Source organism: Coregonus lavaretus, assembly GCF_964263955.1.
Source record: "Coregonus lavaretus genome assembly, contig: HAP1_SCAFFOLD_528, whole genome shotgun sequence".
NCBI lineage: Eukaryota > Metazoa > Chordata > Actinopteri > Salmoniformes > Salmonidae > Coregonus > Coregonus lavaretus.
Window position 1 is genome coordinate 216,034 of NW_028158324.1, and position 23,705 is coordinate 239,738.

General features: G+C 51.8%; 2 protein-coding genes across 2 annotated transcripts; both read right to left on the bottom strand.

Annotated features, from left to right (window-relative positions):
* Positions 1-14,552: 14,552 nt before the first annotated feature.
* Positions 14,553-15,176, bottom strand: LOC311124136 (histone H1-like; the record flags this gene model as incomplete). Its single annotated transcript, XM_084198342.1, has 1 exon — positions 14,553-15,176. The coding sequence occupies one exon, from the start codon at positions 15,174-15,176 to the stop codon at positions 14,553-14,555; it is 624 nt and encodes a 207-aa protein (XP_084054468.1).
* Positions 15,177-17,390: 2,214 nt separating this feature from the next.
* On the bottom strand, positions 17,391-20,484 carry LOC311124145 (histone H2B-like; the record flags this gene model as incomplete). The annotated part of the gene is made up of 2 exons (XM_084198348.1): positions 17,391-17,732; positions 20,476-20,484. 2 exons carry the CDS (start codon positions 20,482-20,484, stop codon positions 17,391-17,393), a joined length of 351 nt encoding a protein of 116 aa, XP_084054474.1.
* Between the last annotated feature and the right edge of the window lie 3,221 nt (positions 20,485-23,705).

The window sequence follows — 23,705 nt, forward strand, 5'->3', positions numbered from 1 at the left end:
GAAATAGTTGTGTATACACCCACTCAATGTATTGCGGTCATAGAAAGGTACTTTGCGCTTTTGGAGAGCTAGGTGGTTGGCTCTTAAAAGAGCCTTTGGGGGTTGAGTAGTCAAGTTGAAGTCGCGAATTTACTTGGCTTTGACTGCCTTCTCTGTCTTCTTGGGGAGTAGCACTGCCTGGATGTTGGGCAACACACCACCCTGAGCGATGGTCACACCGCCGAGCAGTTTGTTCAGCTCCTCGTCGTTACGGACGGCCAGCTGCAGGTGACGGGGGATGATACGAGTCTTCTTGTTGTCACGGGCAGCGTTGCCGGCCAACTCCAGGATCTCAGCAGTCAGGTACTCGAGCACGGCGGCCAGGTAGACTGGTGCGCCAGCGCCCACACGCTCGGCGTAGTTGCCTTTGCGCAGCAGCCTGTGCACACGGCCCACAGGGAACTGGAGACCAGCACGGGATGAACGGGTCTTTGCCTTCGCCCTGGCCTTGCCTCCGGTTTTGCCTCTTCCGCTCATATTGGTAGCTTGAGAAAGTCACAGAAAGTCTGAATGAGCCGCTCGCCACTTCGAGAGCCGTACATATACCTCGCCACAAGAGGCAACGATTGGCCACCGGGCCGGTGTGGCCTTATCCAATTGGAGCGAGGGACAGACGGACGGACAGACAGCTCTAAGCCGGTTCCCACCCACAGGCAGCGAGTGAGAGGCTACTTTGTTTCCCTCCGACTTTGTTACTTTGTGTCATTTCGCGTGAGCGCCAAAATGAAATCGACTAGTTACCGGAGTGTAACTCCAGTTCTATGAGTGGAGCGGAGCCCCATAGGGGAGCTATGCTCCTAGTGGTTTACCCTCTGCCCTAAGGCAGACGCAGCCTGAAACAAAATTATGCACACACCTACAGCCAATAGGAGTACAGGTGTCCCTATATAAGGAACCCCGTTCCCTCAATCTGCCTCCCGAGATATTATCTTCAGCGAGACTAGAGAGGGTCGGTAGGGCCTTAAGTCCTATGGGGCTCCGCTCCACTCATAGAACTGGAGTTACACTCCGGTAACTAGTCGTTCTATATCGTGGAGCTCCGCCCCATAGGGGAGCTATGCTCCTAGTGGTTTAAGGCGGAGCGAAACGCTCCAAAATGTACTCCCTGCCGAGCCTAACACTTCCCATTAAAAAATGCAAAGGTCAAGCCCAGCAATGGCTGCAACCAATTCCCGCAGTACTGCGACTAAAAACCCATCAAGGCGTCACAATATACCGCGTCATCGGTTATAGACCCGCCCCATCTAGCTCAATGACAATGTCAATGGCTGTTGGGCAGATCAATAGAATAGACGCCGTGCTAATCTGACTAGCAGATAGCCGTGCCTCAATATTCTATGGAACAAAATATACCAGTCATACTAAACTGAACCTCAGATAGATGACCTCACATTCTGTCCACTCAGTACATGTTTCTATATGCTGATACTGTCAGCCAGGAGGCATGCCACAGAATATGCTCTTCATCCAAAGCGGACCTGATAGAGATCAGTCTATCATCCTGCTTCTCCCTCCTCTACCTCAAGATTCTCCTTCAGCTGTGCTGAGTGCAATCGAGATTGGAGTTTAAAAGGCTTATTCCTGACATAAGTCTTCCTAACCAGAGCGGACCTGATTGGAACCTGTCCAAGGTCCTGCTCTGTCCTCTCTTTCTAGCTCAAGAACGCCTTTCAGCTCTGCTGAAATTCGATCGAACAAAAGAGTTAGAAAACATGTCCATAATATGTTACTTCTAATAAAAGTGGACTTATGAACTTATTCACAATCCTGCTTTCTTTCTCTGTTCTGCTCAAGATCTCCCTTCAGCCACGCTGAGTACCGACCGAGCCAAAGAGTTAGAAGACATATCCAACAGATAGAAACGGATAAAAGGAGACGGTGTCGACCATGACGCTGCTCTACAAATATCCTCTACCTCTGTTCCTCTGAAAAGAGCAGTAGAAGCTGCTACTCCACGAGTGGAGTGCGCTCTAATACCCTGAGGCGGTTGTTGCCCCGCCGCCTCGTACGCCGTCTCAATGCCTTCACAAAGCCAATGAGACAAACGCTGTTTTGAAAGTGGTCTACCCAATGCAGCCGCACCGTGACACACAAACAGCTGAGGTGATGACCTAACCGCCTCTGTGCGCCTAACGTAACACGCCAAAGCGCGTACTGGGCACAGACAGTGAAGCTTTTCCTCACTCCTCTCCCCGTGAGGAGGGGGATGAAAAGCCCACAATTCCACGATCTGCGATCTATATGCACTGTTAATAACCTTCGGCACAAATGCCGGGTTAGGACGTAACACCGCTCTGCTCAGATCGCCATTAATGGCTAGGCAGTCGGGTCTCGTCGACAGTGCACACAAATCGCTGACTCGTTTAGCAGTAGTCAATGCGAGCAACAGCGCCGTCTTGATAGACAGCATCTTGAGGGGTATTTGATTCAATGGCTCGAACGGCGACTTACATAGCGCTTCGAGAACCAATGCCAAATCCCACTTGGGCAGCGTAGCTCTAGGCCTTGGCCTAAGCCGTCGCGTTCCCAATAGGAAACGTCTCACTAACGGGTGAGTGAACACACTTTTCCCGTTAAACCCTTCATGACCAGCTGAAATTGCCGCTGCAAACACTCGAATAGTGGAGGGCGATTTCTGCTTATCAAACATAGACTGTAGGAATGAGAGCACACTCTCTACCTGACAGCTCATGGGGTCCACGTCCTGTGTATCACACCATCGTGAGAAAACATTCCATCTGCTGGTATACAACCTGCAAGTGGAACCGGCTCTTGCGCCCTGTATTGTTCTGATCACTGCATCAGACAACCCACGGCGCTTTAACCTGTCCCATTCAGGAACCAAGCCTTCAGTGGTTGGCCGATTATGGGCCATTGCCCTATCGAGCCTCCCGCCTGAATCAACGCGTCTCGTCGATGTGGAATTGGCCAGGGTGGCGCAATCAACATCTGACTCATCTCTGCAAACCACGGAGCCCCCGGGCGATCGGGCGCTATCAGTATCACTGACAGCCCCTCTGACCTCACCCTGGCTAGCAGTGGGAGAATGCAAGACAGCGGAGGGAATGCATACAGGAGAACTCTCGGCCACGGGTAGTGCGCGAATGCGTCTCTTCCCAATGGCGGTTCGTCCTGGTTCCTCAGAGAGAACCATAGGGGACACTGCGCGTTCACACGTGACGCGAACAGGTCCACCTCGGCTCTCCCGAATTGTTCCCAAATCTGTAGAACAATGTCCGGGTGCAGACACCACTCGTCGTCTCGAGGACCCCCTCTTGACATGATGTCTGCCCCTACGTTCAAGTAGCCCGGAATGTGTGCTGCTCTCAACGAGCGAAGGTGCTTGTGAGCCCACAGCCACAATTCCACTGCCGCCCGATGAAGGGCAGGAGACCTGACCCCTCCCTGGCGGTTTATGTGAGCCACTGTGGTTCGGTTGTCTGACCAGACCAGCACATCGCGACCCCGAAGGGCAGACGCGAAGTGGGTCAAGACCAGTCGCACCGTTTCCAACTCTAGGAGGTTGATGTGACGACCTGATTGAGGCCATGCACCTCCTATCGCTTGAGACTGACATGTCCCTCCCCATCCAGTCAGAGAGGCATCTGTAAACACTGGAATGTAGGATGACACCTTGCCCATCGGGACTCCGTGCGTGAGAACGCACGGGTTCCGCCAATAGTCCAGGTCTGCTCTTAGCGAGAGAGGAACCACCACCAACCGATGACGTTGACGCACTGGGTCTAGTCTTAGTTGGGCGAACCACCGCTGTGCTTTGCGCATGTGCAGAAGCCCTAGCGGGACCACAGAGTGGGCTGCCGACATGAGACCCAAAAGTGACATGATCGATAGCGCCGTTACTGTGTGATTCGGACGACACTTCCTCAGGGCCAGCAACAATGCTGCCCTTCGAGGGTCCGAAATTCGCGCCCTCATCATAACAGTGTCTAACTGTAGTCCCAAGTAGACAATCTGATGACTGGGCCAAGGTGCGCTCTTTTTCCAATTCACAGCAAACCCCAGACGCGTGAGATGCATCACTGTCTGTGTCGTGTGTGTGAACGCCAGCTCTGCTGACGGGGCGAGAATCAACAGGTCGTCTAGGTAGGCTAATAGCCTTATCCCTTGACGACGCAGCGGTTCCAATGCCGCCTCCACACATTTGGAAAACGTCCGAGGTGCCAGGGCGTACCCAAACGGCATCCTCGTGAACTCGTACGCCACCCCTTGAAAGGCGAACCGCAGAAACTTTCTGTGACGCGATTGTATCGGCACATGAAAGTACGCGTCCTTTAGGTCTATGCTTGTACAAAAATCTCCCTTCTGAACACATTCCAGTAGGCGTTTTGTCGTCAGCATTCGGAAGGGCCGTTTGGTTATGCTCTCGTTGAGAATGCGTAAATCCAAAATCGGCCTCACTCCCCCCGTCTTTTTTGGCACTAGGAAATAGGGCGAGTAAAGCCCCTTGTTCCTTTGCTCCCGGGGAACTACTGTGACCGCCTCCTTCGCCAAAAGTTCCGTAATCTCTGATTTCAGAGCGGCTACTTTGTCTGGCGTTTTCATCACCGTTTCCACCACTCCCCTGAACGGGGGTGGGGTTCGGCGGAATTGGAGGGCATAACCCTTCTCTAACGTCTGTTCTAGCCAGCGTGAGAGGGTACAGCTTTGACGCCACTGCCAGCAATGCATGGAAAGCGGGTGCGCACGAAGCTGTGGTGCATCCAGTAGGAAGGACCTGTATTCCTCTATGGCCCCTGCCGCCGCTATTCCCCAACACTGGGTTGGTGGAATAGCCCAAGGTGGGCCCCCCTTGAAAGGGAGAGGACACATCAGCTCGTTCTGGGTGAGTCGGGGGCTTTGATACGTTGGTTACGCCCGTAACTCCAGTAATCTTGCCCTCCGTGAACGCAGCACGGGTCTGAACTGCGCTGTCTGAGGTACTGGCCTGAGACAGAGCGCTCTGCCCGGAAAGCGATTGCGTCATCATGTCATTGTCTGACTGAGACTGCCGCTTAACATGAGACCTATCCTTTACAGAATTCAATAGAACCTGAAAGGTGTGATCTCTGACTGACACCACACGGTGGCGCCACAATGCTTCTTTACTGGTCTTAGGCGGCTGCTCAGCGACACACTCAATGTGTGGCGAGCTGCGCTCATAGCCATGGGCATTGATACGTTCAGAACAATTTGGAGGCGTCCATACCTTGGAGGTATCCCCGCTCTCCGTGAACGTCGCACAGGTCTGATCTGCGTTGACTGAGGCATTGGCCTGCAGCAAGGCGTCATTCCCAGCTAACGGCAGCGCCTTCATGTCACATTGGGACAGAGGCATTTGCCTGCTATGTGAGACCTTTACTGCAGAGCTCCTAGGAGTCTGCAGTAAGAGATCTTTATTAGGTGAGCTAAGGCTGTGCCTTGCTACCTTTACCCTTTTCCTCTCTTGAGCGCGCTCAGCTACACACTCTAAGTGGGTTGAACTACACTCAAGATGGTGAGGGAGAGACATAGAACGTGAAGTGTTCTTAACCTTATGGAATAAAAGTCCTTCTTTGACAGTGTCAATGAGAATCATCTCTTTATTCACATATTTATAAAAACAGCCCTCCACGCCCTGAACAGTGGGGTGGGGGGGAACAGTAGGCCTCTCTGCGTCACGCGCCGGGCCGTCTTCTGCTCTCTCCCCCTCGCCTCGTCAGAGGTGCCGCCTTTTCTGGGACACCTTCTGGTGCTTCCAGGCTGGCCTCTGGACGACCTCCTTCTCCGGCGGGACCGACGTTGTCACCGTTGCTGCTGGAGGGGCCGAGCCCGCTCTCCCGCTGCTCTGGGTGTGCGTCTGTCGCCTGGCCCTTCGCCTCCCAGCTGACTTGTTGGGGGCGTTGGAGGTGGACGGGTTGGTTGGGGCTCTGCTGGCCTTCATTGCCAGTGGCAAATGTTTCGCCAGGTGCCTCCTCTCCTCGTCCAGTTTGGCGATGCGTTCGGTAGCGTCCTTCACAGCGAGGCCAAATAGCCCTTCGCTGGAGACGGGGGCGTTGAGCAAGGATGCCCTGTCGGTCTCCTTCATGGCCGTCATGGACAGCCAGAGGTGCCGCTCAGTAACCACCGAGGTGGCCATGGTCCTGCCCGCGCATATCGCCACCGCTTGCGTCAGGTGGAGTATGGCTCCAGAAATCCTGGAGGCCTCCTCCACTTCCTCACCGGTCAACTCTGACCTGCCCGTTGTGAGACGGGACAGGGAGGCCGCGAGGAGGGCGATGTTGTTCGCCGCTGCAACGCTCTGGGCTCCCAGCGTGAAGGATTTCTCAGCCAATTGGGCTGTGAACCTGTCCCTCTGTGCTGGCAGGGTGGCCTTCTTGGAGGCTGCCCAGGGACTCGAACCCGGCACTAGGTACGCCGTCATGGCGCCTTCGAGCCTAGGGATTCCCTTAGCTGCCCACTCGTATCCAGCCACTCTGGTGAATGGGGTGTACACTCTGGCCGGCGAACGCGCCGCCAGAGGTGCCCCCCACGAGCCCTCGACATATTTGCCCAGAGAGGGCAAGGCTGGAGCCATTGGCTCAGCCGCCCTTCTCGGCACGGAGTAGGGGCCGCCCTCCATCAAATCCACCTCCATTGGAGGGGGAGCTGGGGGCAGCGCAATCTCCAGTCGGGTGGCCGCCCTCTCAATGAGTCCGGGAAAGTCCGAACGCAGAGAGGCGGCCGCGAAGGACAGAGCCTCTGACCTGGCAGAGCTCATGTCATCTCCGCACAGGGAACCCTCAGACCTCACGCTTTCCGTAGGAAAGGGGGTCTTAAAGGCTGGCGCCAGAGCTCCAGATTGCCCCATTGGGACATCCGGCTCGGCGCTCTCCCCGTCATCCTCTGACTCAGCACTGCCCGCTGATGCCTCTGATCCAGAGGCGAGCACGGACATTGCGTCGTCGAGAGGGACCTCCTCTCTAAAAAACGTCCATCGCTGCTTTCTCTCCTTCATAGGAAGGAGAGCGCAGGAGGCGCAATTAGGAGGGTTGCCGAGACCTTCCTTGGCATGCAGCGGTCCCAAGCACACGAAACATAGGTCGTGGGGGTCCGAAGTAGCCATGGCGGTACAGCGGCATAGGGCCCTGAAAAGGGCCTTTGGGGGTGGATAACTTGGCGTGCTCATTTAGAAGACGTTGACGGCTGGCAGTCAACGACGAAATTCTTCTTGAGTCTTCTAGGCTTCTTCACTCTAGTCCAGTCGCTGAAGATAATGGGAGGCAGATTGAGGGAACGGGGTTCCTTATATAGGGACACCTGTACTCCTATTGGCTGTAGGTGTGTGCATAATTTTGTTTCAGGCTGCGTCTGCCTTAGGGCAGAGGGTAAACCACTAGGAGCATAGCTCCCCTATGGGGCGGAGCTCCACGATATAGAACGATTAGTTACCGGAGTGTAACTCCAGTTCTATGAGTGGAGCGGAGCCCCATAGGGGAGCTATGCTCCTAGTGGTTTACCCTCTGCCCTAAGGCAGATGCAGCCTGAAGCAAAATTATGCACACACCTACAGCCAATAGGAGTACAGGTGTCCCTATATAAGGAACCCCGTTCCCTCAATCTGCCTCCCGAGATATTATCTTCAGCGAGACTAGAGAGGGTCGGTAGGGCCTTAAGTCCTATGGGGCTCCGCTCCACTCATAGAACTGGAGTTACACTCCGGTAACTAATCGTTCTATATCGTGGAGCTCCGCCCCATAGGGGAGCTATGCTCCTAGTGGTTTAAGGCGGAGCGAAACGCTCCAAAATGTACTCCCTGCCGAGCCTAACACTTCCCATTAAAAAATGAAAAGGTCAAGCCCAGCAATGGCTGCAACCAATTCCCGCAGTACTGCGACTAAAAACCCATCAGGGCGTCACAATATACCGCGTCATCGGTTATAGACCCGCCCCATCTAGCTCAATGACAATGTCAATGGCTATTGGGCAGATCAATAGAATAGACGCCGTGCTAATCTGACTAGCAGATAGCCGTGCCTCAATATTCTATGGAACAAAATATACCAGTCATACTAAACTGAACCTCAGATAGATGACCTCACATTCTGTCCACTCAATACATGTTTCTATATGCTGACACTGTCAGCCAGGAGACATGCCACAGAATATGCTCTTCATCCGAAGCGGACCTGATAGAGACCAGTCTATCATCCTGCTTCTCCCTCCTCTACCTCAAGATTCCCCTTCAGCTGTGCTGAGTGCAATCGAGATTGGAGTTTAAAAGGCTTATTCTTGACATAAGTCTTCCTAACCAGAGCGGACCTGATTGGAACCTGTCCAAGGTCCTGCTCTGTCCTCCTTTTCTAGCTCAAGAACGCCTTTCAGCTCTGCTGAAATTCGATCGAACAAAAGAGTTAGAAAACATGTCCATAATATGTTACTTCTAATAAAAGCGGACTTATGAACTTATTCACAATCCTGCTTTCTTTCTCTATTCTGCTCATGATCTCCCTTCAGCCACGCTGAGTACAGACCGAGCCAAAGAGTTAGAAGACATATCCAACAGATAGAAACGGATAAAAGGAGACGGTGTCGACCATGACGCTGCTCTACAAATATCCTCTACCTCTGTTCCTCTGAAAAGAGCAGTAGAAGCTGCTACTCCACGAGTGGAGTGCGCTCTAATACCCTGAGGCGGTTGTTGCCCCGCCGCCTCGTACGCCGTCTCAATGCCTTCACAAAGCCAATGAGACAAACGCTGTTTTGAAAGTGGTCTACCCAATGCAGCCGCACCGTGACACACAAACAGCTGAGGCGATGACCTAACCGCCGCTGTGCGCCTAACGTAACACGCCAAAGCGCGTACTGGGCACAGACAGTGAAGCTTTTCCTCACTCCTCTCCCCATGGGGAGGGGGATGAAAAGCCCACAATTCCACGATCTGCGATCTATATGCACTGTTAATAACCTTCGGCACAAATGCCGGGTTAGGACGTAACACCGCTCTGCTCAAATCGCCATTAATGGCAAGGCAGTCGGGTCTCGTCGACAGTGCACACAAATCGCTGACTCGTTTAGCAGTAGTCAAGGTGAGCAACAGCGCCGTCTTGATAGACAGCATCTTGAGGGGTATTTGATTCAATGGCTCGAACGGCGACTTACATAGCGCTTCGAGAACCAATGCCAAATCCCACTTGGGCAGCGTAGCTCTAGGTCTTGGCCTAAGCCGTTGCGTTCCCAATAGGAAACGTTTCACTAAAGGGTGACTGAAAACACTTTTTCCGTTAAAACCTTCATGACCAGCTGAAATTGCCGCTGCAAACACTCGAATAGTGGAGGGCGATTTCTGCTTATCAAACATAGACTGTAGGAATGAGAGCACACTCTCTACCTGACAGCTCATGGGGTCCACGTCCTGTGTATCACACCATCGTGAGAAAACGTTCCATCTGCTGGTATACACCCTAGAAGTGGAACCGGCTCTTGCGCCCTGTATTGTTCTGATCACTGCATCAGACAACCCACGGCGCTTTAACCTGTCCCATTCAGGAACCAAGCCTTCAGTGGTTGGCCGATTATGGGCCATTGCCCTATCGAGCCTCCCGCCTGAGTCAACGCGTCTCGTTGATGTGGAATTGGCCAGGGTGGCGCAATCAACATCTGACTCATCTCTGCAAACCACGGAGCCCCCGGGCGATCGGGCGCTATCAGTATCACTGACAGCTCCTCTGACCTCACCCTGGCTAGCAGTGGGAGAATGCAAGACAGCGGAGGGAATGCATACAGGAGAACTTTCGGCCACAGGTAGTGCGCGAATGCGTCTCTTCCCAATGGCGGTTCGTCCTGGTTTCTCAGAGAGAACCATAGGGGACACTGCGCGTTCACACGTGACGCGAACAGGTCCACCTCGGCTCTCCCGAATTGTTCCCAAATCTGTAGAACAATGTCCGGGTGCAGACACCACTCGTCGTCTCGAGGACCCCCTCTTGACATGAGGTCTGCCCCTACGTTCAAGTAGCCCGGAATGTGTGCTGCTCTCAACGAGCGAAGGTGCTTGTGAGCCCACAGCCACAATTCCACTGCCGCCCGATGAAGGGCAGGAGACCTGACCCCTCCCTGGCGGTTTATGTGAGCTACTGTGGTTCGGTTGTCTGACCAGACCAACACATCGCGACCCCGAAGGGTAGACGCGAAGTGGGTCAAGACCAGTCGCACCGTTTCCAACTCTAGGAGGTTGATGTGACGACCTGATTGAGGCCATGCACCTCCTATCGCTTGAGACTGACATGTCCCTCCCCATCCAGTCAGAGAGGCATCTGTAAACACTGGAATGTAGGATGACACCTTGCCCATCGGGACTCCGTGCGTGAGAACGCACGGGTTCCGCCAATAGTCCAGGTCTGCTCTTAGCGAGAGAGGAACCACCACCAACCGATGACGTTGACGCACTGGGTCTAGTCTTAGTTGGGCGAACCACCGCTGTGCTTTGCGCATGTGCAGAAGCCCTAGCGGGACCACAGAGTGGGCTGCCGACATGAGACCCAAAAGTGACATGATCGATAGCGCCGTTACTGTGTGATTCGGACGACACTTCCTCAGGGCTAGTAACAATGCTGCCCTTCGAGGGTCCGAAATTCGCGCCCTCATCATTACAGTGTCTAGCTGTAGTCCCAGGTAGACAATCTGATGACTGGGCCAGGGTGCGCTCTTTTTCCAATTCACAGCAAACCCCAGACGCGTGAGATGAATCACTGTCTGTGTCGTGTGTGTGAACGCCAGCTCTGCTGACGGGGCGAGAATCAGCAGGTCGTCTAGGTAGGCTAATAGCCTTATCCCTTGACGACGCAGCGGTTCCAATGCCGCCTCCACACATTTGGAAAACGTTCGAGGTGCCAGGGCGTACCCAAACGGCATCCTCGTGAACTCGTACGCCACCCCTTGAAAGGCGAACCGCAGAAACTTTCTGTGGCGCGATTGTATCGGCACATGAAAGTACGCGTCCTTTAGGTCTATGCTTGTACAAAAATCTCCCTTCTGAACACATTCCAGTAGGCGTTTTGTCGTCAGCATTCGGAAGGGCCGTTTGGTTATGCTCTCGTTGAGAATGCGTAAATCCAAAATCGGCCTCACTCCCCCCGTCTTTTTTGGCACTAGGAAATAGGGCGAGCGGGGAACTACTGTGACCGCCTCCTTCGCCAAAAGTTCCGTAATCTCTGATCTCAGAGCGGCTACTTTGTCTGGCGTTTTCATCACCGTTTCCACCACTCCCTTGAACGGGGGTGGGGTCCGATGGAATTGGAGGGCATAACCCTTCTCTAACGTCTGTTCTAGCCAGCGTGAGAGGGTACAGCTTCGACGCCACTGCCAGCAATGCAGAGACAGCGGGTGCGCACGAAGCTGTGGTGCGTCCAGTAGGAAGGACCTGTATTCCTCTATGGCCCTCGCCGCCGCTATTCCCCAGCACTGGGTTGGTGGAATAGCCCAAGTCGGGCCCCCCTTGAAAGGGAGAGGATACGTCAGCTCGTTCTGGGTGAGTCGGGGGCTTTGATACGTTGGTTACGACCGTAACTCCAGTAATCTTGCCCTCCAGGAACGCAGCACGGGTCTGAACTGCGCTGTCTGAGGTACTGGCCTGAGACAGAGCGCTCTGCCCGGAAAGCGATTGCGTCATCATGTCATTGTCTGACTGAGACTGCCGCTTAACATGAGACTCATCCTTTACAGAATTCAATAGAATCTGAAAGGTGTGATCTCTGACTGACACCACACGGTGGTGCCACAATGCCTCTTTACTGGTCTTAGGCGACTGTTCAACGACACACTCAATATGTGGTGAGCTGCGCTCATAGCCATGGGCATTGACACGTTCAGAATAATTCGGAGGCGTCCATACCTTGGTTATACCTGTAACCCTGGTATTCCCGCTCTCCGTGAACGTCGCACGGGTCTGATCTGCGCTGACTGAGGCATTAGCCTGCAGCAAGGCGTCATTCCCGGCTAGCGGCTGCGTCTTCATGTCACATTGGGACAGAGACAGCTGCCTGCTGAATGTGAGGTATCCTGAGATAAGCCAAGACGGTGTCTTGGTATCTTTCCTCCCTTCACCTCCTGTGTGCGTTCAGCTCTGCACCTCTGGTGGGCTGAACTACCCTCAGTGTGGTGAGTATTAGCGCGTTCAGAAAGAAGTGGGGGCGCCGATACACTGGGAAACTTCGTCACCGTGGTAATCGGGCCCTCCGTGAACGCAGCATGGGTCTGAATCGCACTAACCGAGACCTTAGTCTGCGATAGTGCGCCATCCCCAACTAGCGGCTGCGTCATCATGTCTCCTGACTGAGACTGCAGCCTGCTATGAGAGGCACTCACTACAGTACTCCTTGGAGTCTGTAATGTGAGTTCTCTTTGAGATAAACCAAGACGGCGTCTAGGTATTATTCCTCCTTTCACCTCCTGTGTGCGTTCAGCTCTGCACCCCTGGTGGGCTGAACTACACTCAGTGTGGTGAGCCTGGGCGCGTTCAGGAAAAGGTGGGGGCGCCGATACACTGGGCACCTTCGTGACCGTGGTAATCGGGCCCTTCTTGAACGCAGCATGGGTCTGGGTCGTACTAACAGAGACCTTAGTCTGTGATAGTGCGCCACCCCCAATGTGGTTATTATCAGCGCGTTCTGAGAGAAACGGGGGCGCCGATACGTGGTTACGCCCGTAACCGTAGTAATCAGGCCCTCCGTGAACGCAGCACGGGTCTGAACTGCACTGACTGAGGCGTTAGCCTGAGACAGAGCGCCGTCCCGGATAGCGGTCGCGTCATCATGCCATTATCTGGCTGAGACTGCAGCCTGCTATGTGAGACACTCACTACGGCACTCCTAGGAGTCTGTAAAGTGAGGTCCTATAAGGTACACTTAATACCTTTTATATACCTGCCTTATGTGTGCATTCAGCAACGCACCATGGTGGGCTGAGCTGCACTCATAGTGGTAAGAGAGAGAGCGAGAGTGAGGAAGGTCGAACGCTCTCGGATGTATTATGGAAAAGGGGGCTCTTTCTTGACAGTGTCAAGTAGAGCCAACTCTTTATTACACACATCAACAAAAAACATTCTCCTCCATACACTCAACGGTAGAGTGGGGGGGGACAGTGGGCTCGGTCACAGCAGGCGCTGTGCCGTCTTCCGTTCTCTCCCCCTCGCCTGTCATAAACGGCGTCTCTTCTGGCCGCCCTTCGGGTGATGCCAGGATGACGCTTTAATGACCTCTCTCGCCGGCACCTCTGGCGCTGCAGGGGGGGGGGCGAGGCCCGCTCCCTTGCTGCTGGAGGCCGCCGTCTGACGCCAAGCTGTAGCGAGAGTAACGGCCGCCCTTCCTCATATCCACTTCCGGGTTGGAGGGAATGGGGGGCAGCTTAATCTCCCGCTGTTTAGCAGCCCACTCAATGAGACCTGAGAATTCAGGCACAGAGAGGCTGTGGCGTCATCATCCAGGGATGTAATGACCTCACAATTTCCCGAAGGAAAAGGGGTGTTAAACATCTGGGTCAGTGTAATGAATTGTTCCAATAGAATATTCATTTCTTCCCCAATAGCCCTGTCATCTCCTGAGTCAGTGCCCTCAGATGATGCCTCAGCTGAGACTAACACTGATAGCACATCCTCAAGAGGAATATCCTCCCTAAAAATGCCCAATGCTGCTTCCACTCCTTCAAAAAAGGAGGGCGCAGCTGGCGCATAGTGGGGGATTGATGAAGCTGTCCCTGGCGTGCTGTGCCTCTCAACCCACGAAACAGTGTCGGGGGGGGTCGACAGCCGCCAAGGGGAACAGCGACATTGAGCTCTGAAAAGAGCTTTTGTTAAATGCTTACCTTGGATAAGCTAGGTGTGCTCATTGTAGGAAGACGTTGATGGCTGGATATCAACGACGAGATCTTCCTGAGTCTTCTATGGCTTCTTCAATTCTAGTCCAGTCGCTGAAGATAATGGGAGGCAGATTGAGGGAACGGGGTTCCTTATATAGGGACACCTGTACTCCTATTGGCTGTAGGTGTGTGCATAATTTTGCTTCAGGCTGCATCTGCCTTAGGGCAGAGGGTAAACCACTAGGAGCATAGCTCCCCTATGGGGCGGAGCTCCACGATATAGAACCTCACATTATTTCTCTCCAAATGGGAAACAAACAGCTGGTGAGGGTGCACTCTTGAGTTTGAAATCGAAGCCACTATAGTATTGTTATTGTTGTTACATGGCACTTGTAACACATCACAGCAGCCTGCCTCTGAACGGGAATAGCCCAGTGGCTCATATATAAAAATGGCTGGTGAGGGTGCACTCGTGAGGTCGAATTTCTAAGCCATTTTGGCCCTCTATTATATGCCTCTCCCTTCGCACACACCCAGAGTGGGACAATGTTGTGTGCGTAAAAGTAGCCTAGTGTGCGTAATTTCTTTTTCACGACAGGTAGTACATGGAAATCAATGCGCTTTCTATGGAAAGAGGTGGGTGGCTCTTAAAAGAGCCTTTTGTGGTACAACATGTGTCGAGTAGAACACTGTTTGTAATAGGTTTACTTCTTCTTGGGGGCTGCCTTCTTGGCCTTGGCTGCCTTGGGCTTGGCGGCTTTGGGCTTGGCTGCCTTTGTAGCCTTCTTGGGGCTCTTGGCTGCCTTCTTGGCCACTGCGGCGGGCTTCTTCACCTTCTTGGGGCTCTTGGCGGCCTTTTTGGGTGTAGCGGGCTTCTTGGCCTTCTTGGGGGACTTCTTTGCGGTGACGGCCTTCTTGGCTGCTACCTTCTTGGGCTTCTTAGCCGCGGCTGGCTTCTTGGCGGCCACCTTCTTTACTTTGGGGACTGCGGCTTTCTTGGCGGGCTTCTTCGCCTCGACGGCTTTCTTGTTGAGCTTGAAGGAGCCGGATGCACCGGTGCCCTTGGTCTGGACCAGGGTGCCCTTGGTGACGAGGCTCTTGACTGCGATCTTGACGCGGGAGTTGTTCTTCTCCACGTCGTAGCCGCCTGCCGCCAGCGTCTTCTTGAGCGCGGCCAGGGACACGCCGCTCCTCTCCTTGGAAGCGGTCACAGCCTTGACGATGAGCTCGCCTACGCTGGGTCCCGCTTTCTTGGCCTTGGCTGCTGCCTTCTTCTTGGGTGCCTTGGCCGGTGCGGCGGCGGCGGGTGCTGGTGCGACTTCTGCCATGTCTGTCTGTCGTTTGGTCCGGTACACACACACACACGGTCTGCGAGGAGTAGTTTCCTGTAGATGCTGTTCTGCGCTATTGAAGCTCCACACTGAGCAGGGGGCTGGCCTTAAACGCGACATGAGAACCATGTAGACTCAAGCCACCCAGCTCGGCTTCTCTGGGCTGGCCAAATGCTCTTTCACTTGTGTTTTCTGTTCGCCTATATCGGCCCAAAAGTCACCGACGGAGCCGTGTTTTTGCTCCAAAAGCGAACGGCCCAGCGAGCAGACTTGTCTCCGTTCAGAATAAAGTCATGTGGGCCGCGGAAGGGCCGTGCATTTTGTTGCGACTCGCTCAAAACCTCACCGTTGGACTGTCGGGTGGAGCGGTGCGCACTGGTTTTCCTGTGCTATTTGTCTCCTAAATGGCCTAAAAGTGCATCCGATTGCGAGCATCACTTGTTGTGTAGTGAGCCGAGATGTCTGGCAAGGGAATCAAATGGTTTGGTGTCCCCTGATGTGGTCCAGGGTGTTTTAAAGAAGTGCTCTTTTGGGGACCTTAAAACACATGCACCTGTGAGGCCTGGCTGAGACGAGTGTTGTACTTCAAGTTTCAAGTTGTATTCGTCGTATGTACAGGATCCACATGGTATAAACTGTCCTACGACATGCTTACTTGCACTGTGTGTGTATTAGTACTTTTTGTGCACTGGCAGTGTGTGTGTTGTTGTTGTATTTGTAGCCTACTATTTCTACACAGTGAGATTGTGTGTTGTCTTCCCCTCCCTTCTGGTAGGTAGGTAGGTAGGTAGTTAGGTTGGCTGTCTCTACTAATATATTGTTCACCTGCTTGACTCCGCAGCGTGACTCGGCTCGGTCTTTGTGTCTGTGGGTCTTGGTGTCTGGCTGGCGCTATGGAGGCTGGCGCCCCATGGGCTATGGCGCGTTGATATAGGCCTAGATAGAGGGAGTCTCTATCTCTCTCTCTCTGTCTCTCTCTCTCTCAGTCTCTGTCTCTCTCTCTCTCACTCTCTCTCTCTCTCTCTCTCAGTCTCTCTCTCTGTCTCTCACTCTCTCTCTCAGTCTCTCACTCTCTCTCTCTCCCACTCTCTGTCTCTCTCTCTCTCTCTCTCTCTCTCCTCTCTCTCTCCAAGTGGGACAAGGGCTGCATATGTGGTTGGACTGGGAGAAGAATCCCAGCAGGTGCATGTGGGTCAGAAGGCTGATTGCGGCCTCTTTTCTTTTCCCTGTTGTATAGGCTATCCCCAAGGTAGTCATTGGAATCCACTACTGCTCCAACGACTATCACACTCACTCCTTCTCTGTGTTATACTGTGACTTGGCCTACAGACACATTCATATCCCCACTTTGTCACGTGGAAGCCACTGCCTTTTATCCTGTTGCCTCGTGAGTGTAGTAGGAAGGAAAATACACTACGTGACTCAAATGTACTACACTTCACATGGACATTTTGAGTCATGTAGCAGACGCTCTTATCCAGAGCCACTTACAGTTAAGTGAGTGCGTACATTTTCATACTGGCCCCCCGTGGGAAACGAACCCGCAACCCTGGCGTTGCAAGCGCTGTGCTCTACCAACTGAGCTACAGGGGACTATATGGATGATGCGACCTTGACCGGAAATGACCTGTAGGCCAAAAGGGCTACGTTCATATATATATATATATAATTATATACATTCATTCATATTGTTCACCACCTTTTTATTCTTGCCATTATCATTCTCATCATTAGGGTATAGTCCAATGATGGAGCATCCATTCACTCCATCCGTGTCCTACCGATTCAGGAAGTCAACTCAAAATGACTATCCGCTCATTAGACGACAAAAGGCATTTCTTTCCAATCAAACCCAACAGACTGCCTTTTTGATTCATTTATTTACACCCTTTGTCAAATGGTGCCATTTTACATTGCCTTCACCTGGAATGGAGCCCGACAAACATGGGTTACTATTCAGCGCGCAAAGACACCAAAAAAGGCGCGCTAAACCCCTACGCTGGAACGGGCAGGGGAAATGATACAATGTAGCCGCTCTCCGAGCCGGCGCGCGCCGCCCATTAAACAATGATACAATGTAACCGCGGTCGTACAATGTAACGCAGCCTACCTACGCATTCATTCGGTGGCGATGGAATTGCTTTTTTTACTGACAGAGTGGGTGGCTCTTAAAAGAGCCTTTGGGTTAGTAGAGCAGTCCAAATGCGCTGTTTACTTGGAACTGGTGTACTTGGTTACGGCCTTGGTGCCCTCGGACACGGCGTGTTTGGCAAGTTCACCGGGGAGCAGCAGGCGCACTGCGGTCTGGATCTCCCTGGAGGTGATGGTAGAACGCTTGTTGTAGTGGGCCAGGCGAGAGGACTCTCCGGCGATACGCTCGAAGATGTCGTTCACGAAGGAGTTCATGATTCCCATGGCCTTGGAGGAGATGCCGGTGTCGGGGTGGACCTGCTTCAGGACTTTGTACACGTAGATGGCGTAACTCTCCTTCCTGGACTTTCTGCGCTTCTTGCCGCCCTTCCCTGCGGTCTTGGTGACGGCTTTCTTGGAGCCCTTCTTGGGCGCTGACTTTGCTGGCTCGGGCATGATGATGTCTCGTTGCTTCTCAGAAACGAATGAGGGGGTGAAGGGCGCTTACCCGTCTTATGAAGAGGAAGCTAAGCAAAGTCAGCGGCCGTAGACACTCCCCTGCTCCCTCCCTCCCTCCCTCCTCTCTATAGCCTATGCTCTGTGACCGATGGGGAATTGTGTGTTTCAAAAGGGGGGCTTTAATAGGTGTCCAAATGGCACGATTGTTGTGCCAAATAATGCTGGTGATAGAATTGCCCACTTTGGCACCGTCAGACATAGGGCTCCCATTTTGGACTGTGTGTGTGTGTGCGCGCTGTCCCCCTCTTTTCGAGCCACGTCTACCGACTCGTGGTGGCTTTATGTTGTCCAAATTCCACTATTGCTTGACCCAAAATAATAACGTTCTTACACTTTGCCACTGTCAGATATAGGCCTCCCTCTGTGCACTAAAACTGGACGGGACATTAGAATCCTCTAATTAATACTCCCTGTCCACTCGAAGTGGCTCATACTTTCTTACTAAATAGCATACAATTTTTTATATATATATATATATATATATATATATATATATATATAACACTATATGGAATGGGCCCATTTGAAGCGGATGTGGGTGGCTCTTAAAAGAGCCTTTGGGTTCGAGTCGGGGTGTTGAGGTTCCGAAGAGAGTGGGTTTAACCGCCGAAACCGTACAGGGTGCGTCCCTGACGTTTAAGAGCGTAGACCACGTCCATGGCGGTAACGGTCTTCCTCTTGGCGTGCTCGGTGTAGGTGACTGCGTCACGGATAATTGTCACTTACCTGTACTTACTGGCTGCCAGCCCTCGGTGGAGTATATCGAGGAACAGAGGGTGCCTTTTAGGATAAGGACTAACAAGGTTTTGACTAGGTGGGATACAGCTACGACCGGAAGTGACTTTTCCCTAGCAGGTTAGGCTAATTAGGCTAGAGTGCAGATACTTGACATGTACAGTACAACAACAAATCACAGAGGGCCTGTTACCACAGCCTATAGGCTTGAACATCATAATATAACAATATATAATAATACTCATACATAATAATCGAAAATCACCTTTGACTACAGTGACATTGGTAGTAAGTAGGCTACAGTATAATGGATAGCTACCCAACTGGGACAGAAAGTGGAAATGGAAGGGGGACACGCAGTGAGCAAAACTCCTAACGACATAAAAACACAGACACTTCAGTGGAACGCACAGGGCAAGGCGGGAAGGAAGACGTGGAGAAGGACTATTGAAGAGGAGATGAAGAACACCGGAAGCATCGAGTGAAGAAATGGGCCCGGAACAGGGTTAGGCCGAGATGCACTGTTGACGCCCTATGCTTCATTTAGGACCTCAAAGAAATGAGTCAACTCCTATAGGGACTATTTTCACCGCCACCTGCTGGACCAGAGGTCATGTGGCCAACACTCTGCTTGAGATCATTAAGAGCTATAAGGAGTCCATCAACTACCTGGTCAGTCAAGTCATATAGGGGGGGATTTCATGGCCACCTGCTGGAGCAGAAGTAATGTTTGCCAACACTGGCCTTAAAATCATTAGGAGCTATAAGGAGTCCATCAACTAACTGGTCAGTCAAGTCATATAGGGAGGGATTTCATGGCCACCTGCTGGAGCACAAGTAATGTTTGCCAACACTGGCCTTAAAATCATTAGGAGCTATAAGGAATAAATCAACTCATCATTCAAGTCATATAGGGAGGGATCTTAGCACCACCTGCTGGATCAGAAGTACCCTTCACCGTAGGCACAAGAGAGCCATCATCTCTCAACCGGTGCAATTTCCATAAGTATGTGGTAATAAAACAAACAACGACCGCTCATCATATAGGCAGTGGTTTCAAAACTCTAAGCGCGTGTTCAAGTAGAGCACACCAAATCATACATGTACTTGTTCATCACACTGAATCAGTGTTTAATCTAGAAATACATGCCTCGCGTTGCAATACGTGTTCTGGTAATGTCATTGCTTTCCACAATGCAATGCTCACATCACTTTCCGTGTGATATTGTTGTTCATTTGTTCAAATGTATTTGACTATGACTTAATCCGACTGCTCTGAATTCATAATCACCTCACGGTTTGGTGTTAACCTACCGATTTTCAACTGCTTTGCCTACTGCAGATTAGGAACGCTGTCATGAAAATGTATGCTTGGGAAGTCTAAAATGAGGGTAACTCCCCTTAAGGTAAATGTCTGTGTTCTGAGTGGCAAAAAAAATACTGATTTTTTAATGCCATTTAGATATGTGCATACAGCCTGTCCTTAGGCAAACGCATTTAGAAGGGAAAGAAGTGGAACCAATGAATACTTTTCTTGCCTTGGGGTTGAAGCTCCATTGTATCTCTCGTAAGTAATGGGTCTGCCCACAGAGATCCTATACTAGTTAGTGTTGTAGTTCCTATTTCTACGGTTTTGCCTACCTGCAGCAATCAGGATTTACCTGCAGTGTTGATTGCGAATCCGTAATTTCTCATCTCATAATAACAGATGTTTTGCAAACCGTTGATGTTTAAATAAATGGATTCCCGGTGTCCGGATACCTTTTCTCTTAAGGGATCTGATTGAGTGAATCCAAAGTAAAAATGTGAACATTTTTCTGACTTGGTCTAAATACATTATAGGATGAATCATTCAGGTAAAATAACACAATGTCTATTTGAGTTGAATCAACATAATATAATCATTTTTTACCTCTATCATCTTTACTCTATGTATTGGACCACATCTAAACAACTTACTCAAGCTTATCTACGCATAAAAACAAGCTAAAAGATCTACTCAATAATATGACGTGTGCTTTTGTTGACTGTAATAGCTTGAGTACATTCCACAAAGTCATTTTTTTACAGTGTATCTAAAGACACGTTTGTTGTGGTGATGCACTTTTTCTTTGACGTTGAACTTGCATTGAACAGACAAATCCATTTCGTTACAACCCTTTTGTAGTATGATTTAGGAATATTTGTGGATGATCCTAATGTCTATGCTTGAATAGTGATTGGTTGTTGGTGAAATATTGTTGAGAACCCATCGTTTCCTGCCCTTTTTTCACTATTGAGCAATGTTGAAACATTTGTTTTGCTATTGGATTCATAATGGTGACCTGGCTGGGACAAGTAATTAGTGAAAACCAGAGTTCAGCAGTTGCCATTAAAGCGATCGAACCAAGTCATCCTAATAGGCTAGTATTAGCCTAAAGCAGGGTTTCCCAAACTCGGGGCACGTTTTGGGAGTTTTTGCCCTAGCACTACACAGCTGCTTCAAATAATCAACTCATCATCATGAAGCTGGAGTATTAGAATCAGCTGTGGAGTGCTAGGGCAAAACGCAAAACGCGCACCCCTTGGGGACCCCAGGACCGCGTTTGGGAAACGCTGGCCGAAAGGGAATCACCATGATGTGCAGTACCCACATTTAACCACAAGATGGCCTCCGTGCTCCACTGTAAAGTTTTGGCCTCTGCATGAGTCTCTCAGCAGCACTGCAACATGGGACTTTCAAAGTAAGTTGGCATGCAATGTTTTTTCTGGACTGCATGCAAGGCTATTATTACACACAACTAATAGTGTCAATTATTCATCTGAACACAATTCTTGTTACTATTCGGCCTATATTATCACTCATTTCTTTTTCCCCTCCTTTGTAAAGCATTTTACTGTGCTACTATAGTTCAAAGGAAGTGGATGATGCCAGATGGTTGTGTATATACAAACAAACATTGAAGCTAGACTTCAGGCAACTAAAAGGTGCAATACGTAGCTTTTAGACGTGTTAGTGAACAACATACATGGTGGCTAATGTAGAGGTGCGTGTATACATGGAACAATTGTGCCTTTTTGATGGAAATATGGAGGTGGCTCTTAAAAGAGCCTTTGGGGGATTTTCGAGTTCAGGTCATCCTCATTTATGCGCGCTCTCCGCGAATACGGCGGGCCAGCTGGATGTCCTTGGGCATGATGGTCACCCGCTTGGCGTGGATGGCGCACAGGTTGGTGTCCTCGAACAGGCCGACCAGGTAAGCCTCGCTAGCCTCCTGCAGGGCCATCACGGCGGAGCTCTGGAAGCGCAGGTCGGTCTTGAAGTCCTGGGCGATTTCTCGCACCAGGCGCTGGAAGGGCAGCTTGCGGATGAGTAGCTCAGTGGACTTCTGGTAACGACGGATCTCTCTCAGAGCCACGGTGCCGGGCCTGTAACGGTGAGGCTTCTTCACACCGCCGGTGGCCGGGGCACTCTTGCGAGCAGCCTTAGTGGCGAGCTGCTTCCTGGGGGCTTTGCCACCGGTGGATTTGCGAGCGGTTTGCTTGGTTCTGGCCATGGCGCTGGGAGTATAGCCTCGAAATGCCTATGTGAAGTTTATAAAGCCGGCAGTGGCGCCTGCTGATTGGACACCATCTCCCCACCACCCCGATTGGCCCGTTGCGCAGGCCTCCTCCGTTGGCCATTGGACGCGAGGCCCGGCCTCTCCAAAATTCAAACTCCCGGTGCGCGCGCAATAGGACGCCGCCGGTCCTTTACGCGCAATAGGACGCCGCCGGCCCTTTACGCGCAATAATAGTCGCCAAAGTCAAGAGTGACATCTTATAGGCACGTGTAATCTAATGCTAGCCTGCTATGGCAAACGAGGCCTAGTAGGTGTAGTTGTTCATGCAAGGCCTCATGTGGGCACAGAATGTCGAAATAGTTGTGTATACACCCACTCAATGTATTGCGGTCATAGAAAGGTACTTTGCGCTTTTGGAGAGCTAGGTGGTTGGCTCTTAAAAGAGCCTTTGGGGGTTGAGTAGTCAAGTTGAAGTCGCGAATTTACTTGGCTTTGACTGCCTTCTCTGTCTTCTTGGGGAGTAGCACTGCCTGGATGTTGGGCAACACACCACCCTGAGCGATGGTCACACCGCCGAGCAGTTTGTTCAGCTCCTCGTCGTTACGGACGGCCAGCTGCAGGTGACGGGGGATGATACGAGTCTTCTTGTTGTCACGGGCAGCGTTGCCGGCCAACTCCAGGATCTCAGCAGTCAGGTACTCGAGCACGGCGGCCAGGTAGACTGGTGCGCCAGCGCCCACACGCTCGGCGTAGTTGCCTTTGCGCAGCAGCCTGTGCACACGGCCCACAGGGAACTGGAGACCAGCACGGGATGAACGGGTCTTTGCCTTCGCCCTGGCCTTGCCTCCGGTTTTGCCTCTTCCGCTCATATTGGTAGCTTGAGAAAGTCACAGAAAGTCTGAATGAGCCGCTCGCCACTTCGAGAGCCGTACATATACCTCGCCACAAGAGGCAACGATTGGCCACCGGGCCGGTGTGGCCTTATCCAATTGGAGCGAGGGACAGACGGACGGACAGACAGCTCTAAGCCGGTTCCCACCCACAGGCAGCGAGTGAGAGGCTACTTTGTTTCCCTCCGACTTTGTTACTTTGTGTCATTTCGCGTGAGCGCCAAAATGAAATCCTCACATTATTTCTCTCCAAATGGGAAACAAACAGCTGGTGAGGGTGCACTCTTGAGTTTGAAATCGACTAGTTACCGGAGTGTACGATTAGTTACCGGAGTGTAACTCCAGTTCTATGAGTGGAGCGGAGCCCCATAGGGGAGCTATGCTCCTAGTGGTTTACCCTCTGCCCTAAGGCAGATGCAGCCTGAAGCAAAATTATGCACACACCTACAGCCAATAGGAGTACAGGTGTCCCTATATAAGGAACCCCGTTCCCTCAATCTGCCTCCCGAGATATTATCTTCAGCGAGACTAGAGAGGGTCGGTAGGGCCTTAAGTCCTATGGGGCTCCGCTCCACTCATAGAACTGGAGTTACACTCCGGTAACTAATCGTTCTATATCGTGGAGCTCCGCCCCATAGGGGAGCTATGCTCCTAGTGGTTTAAGGCGGAGCGAAACGCTCCAAAATGTACTCCCTGCCGAGCCTAACACT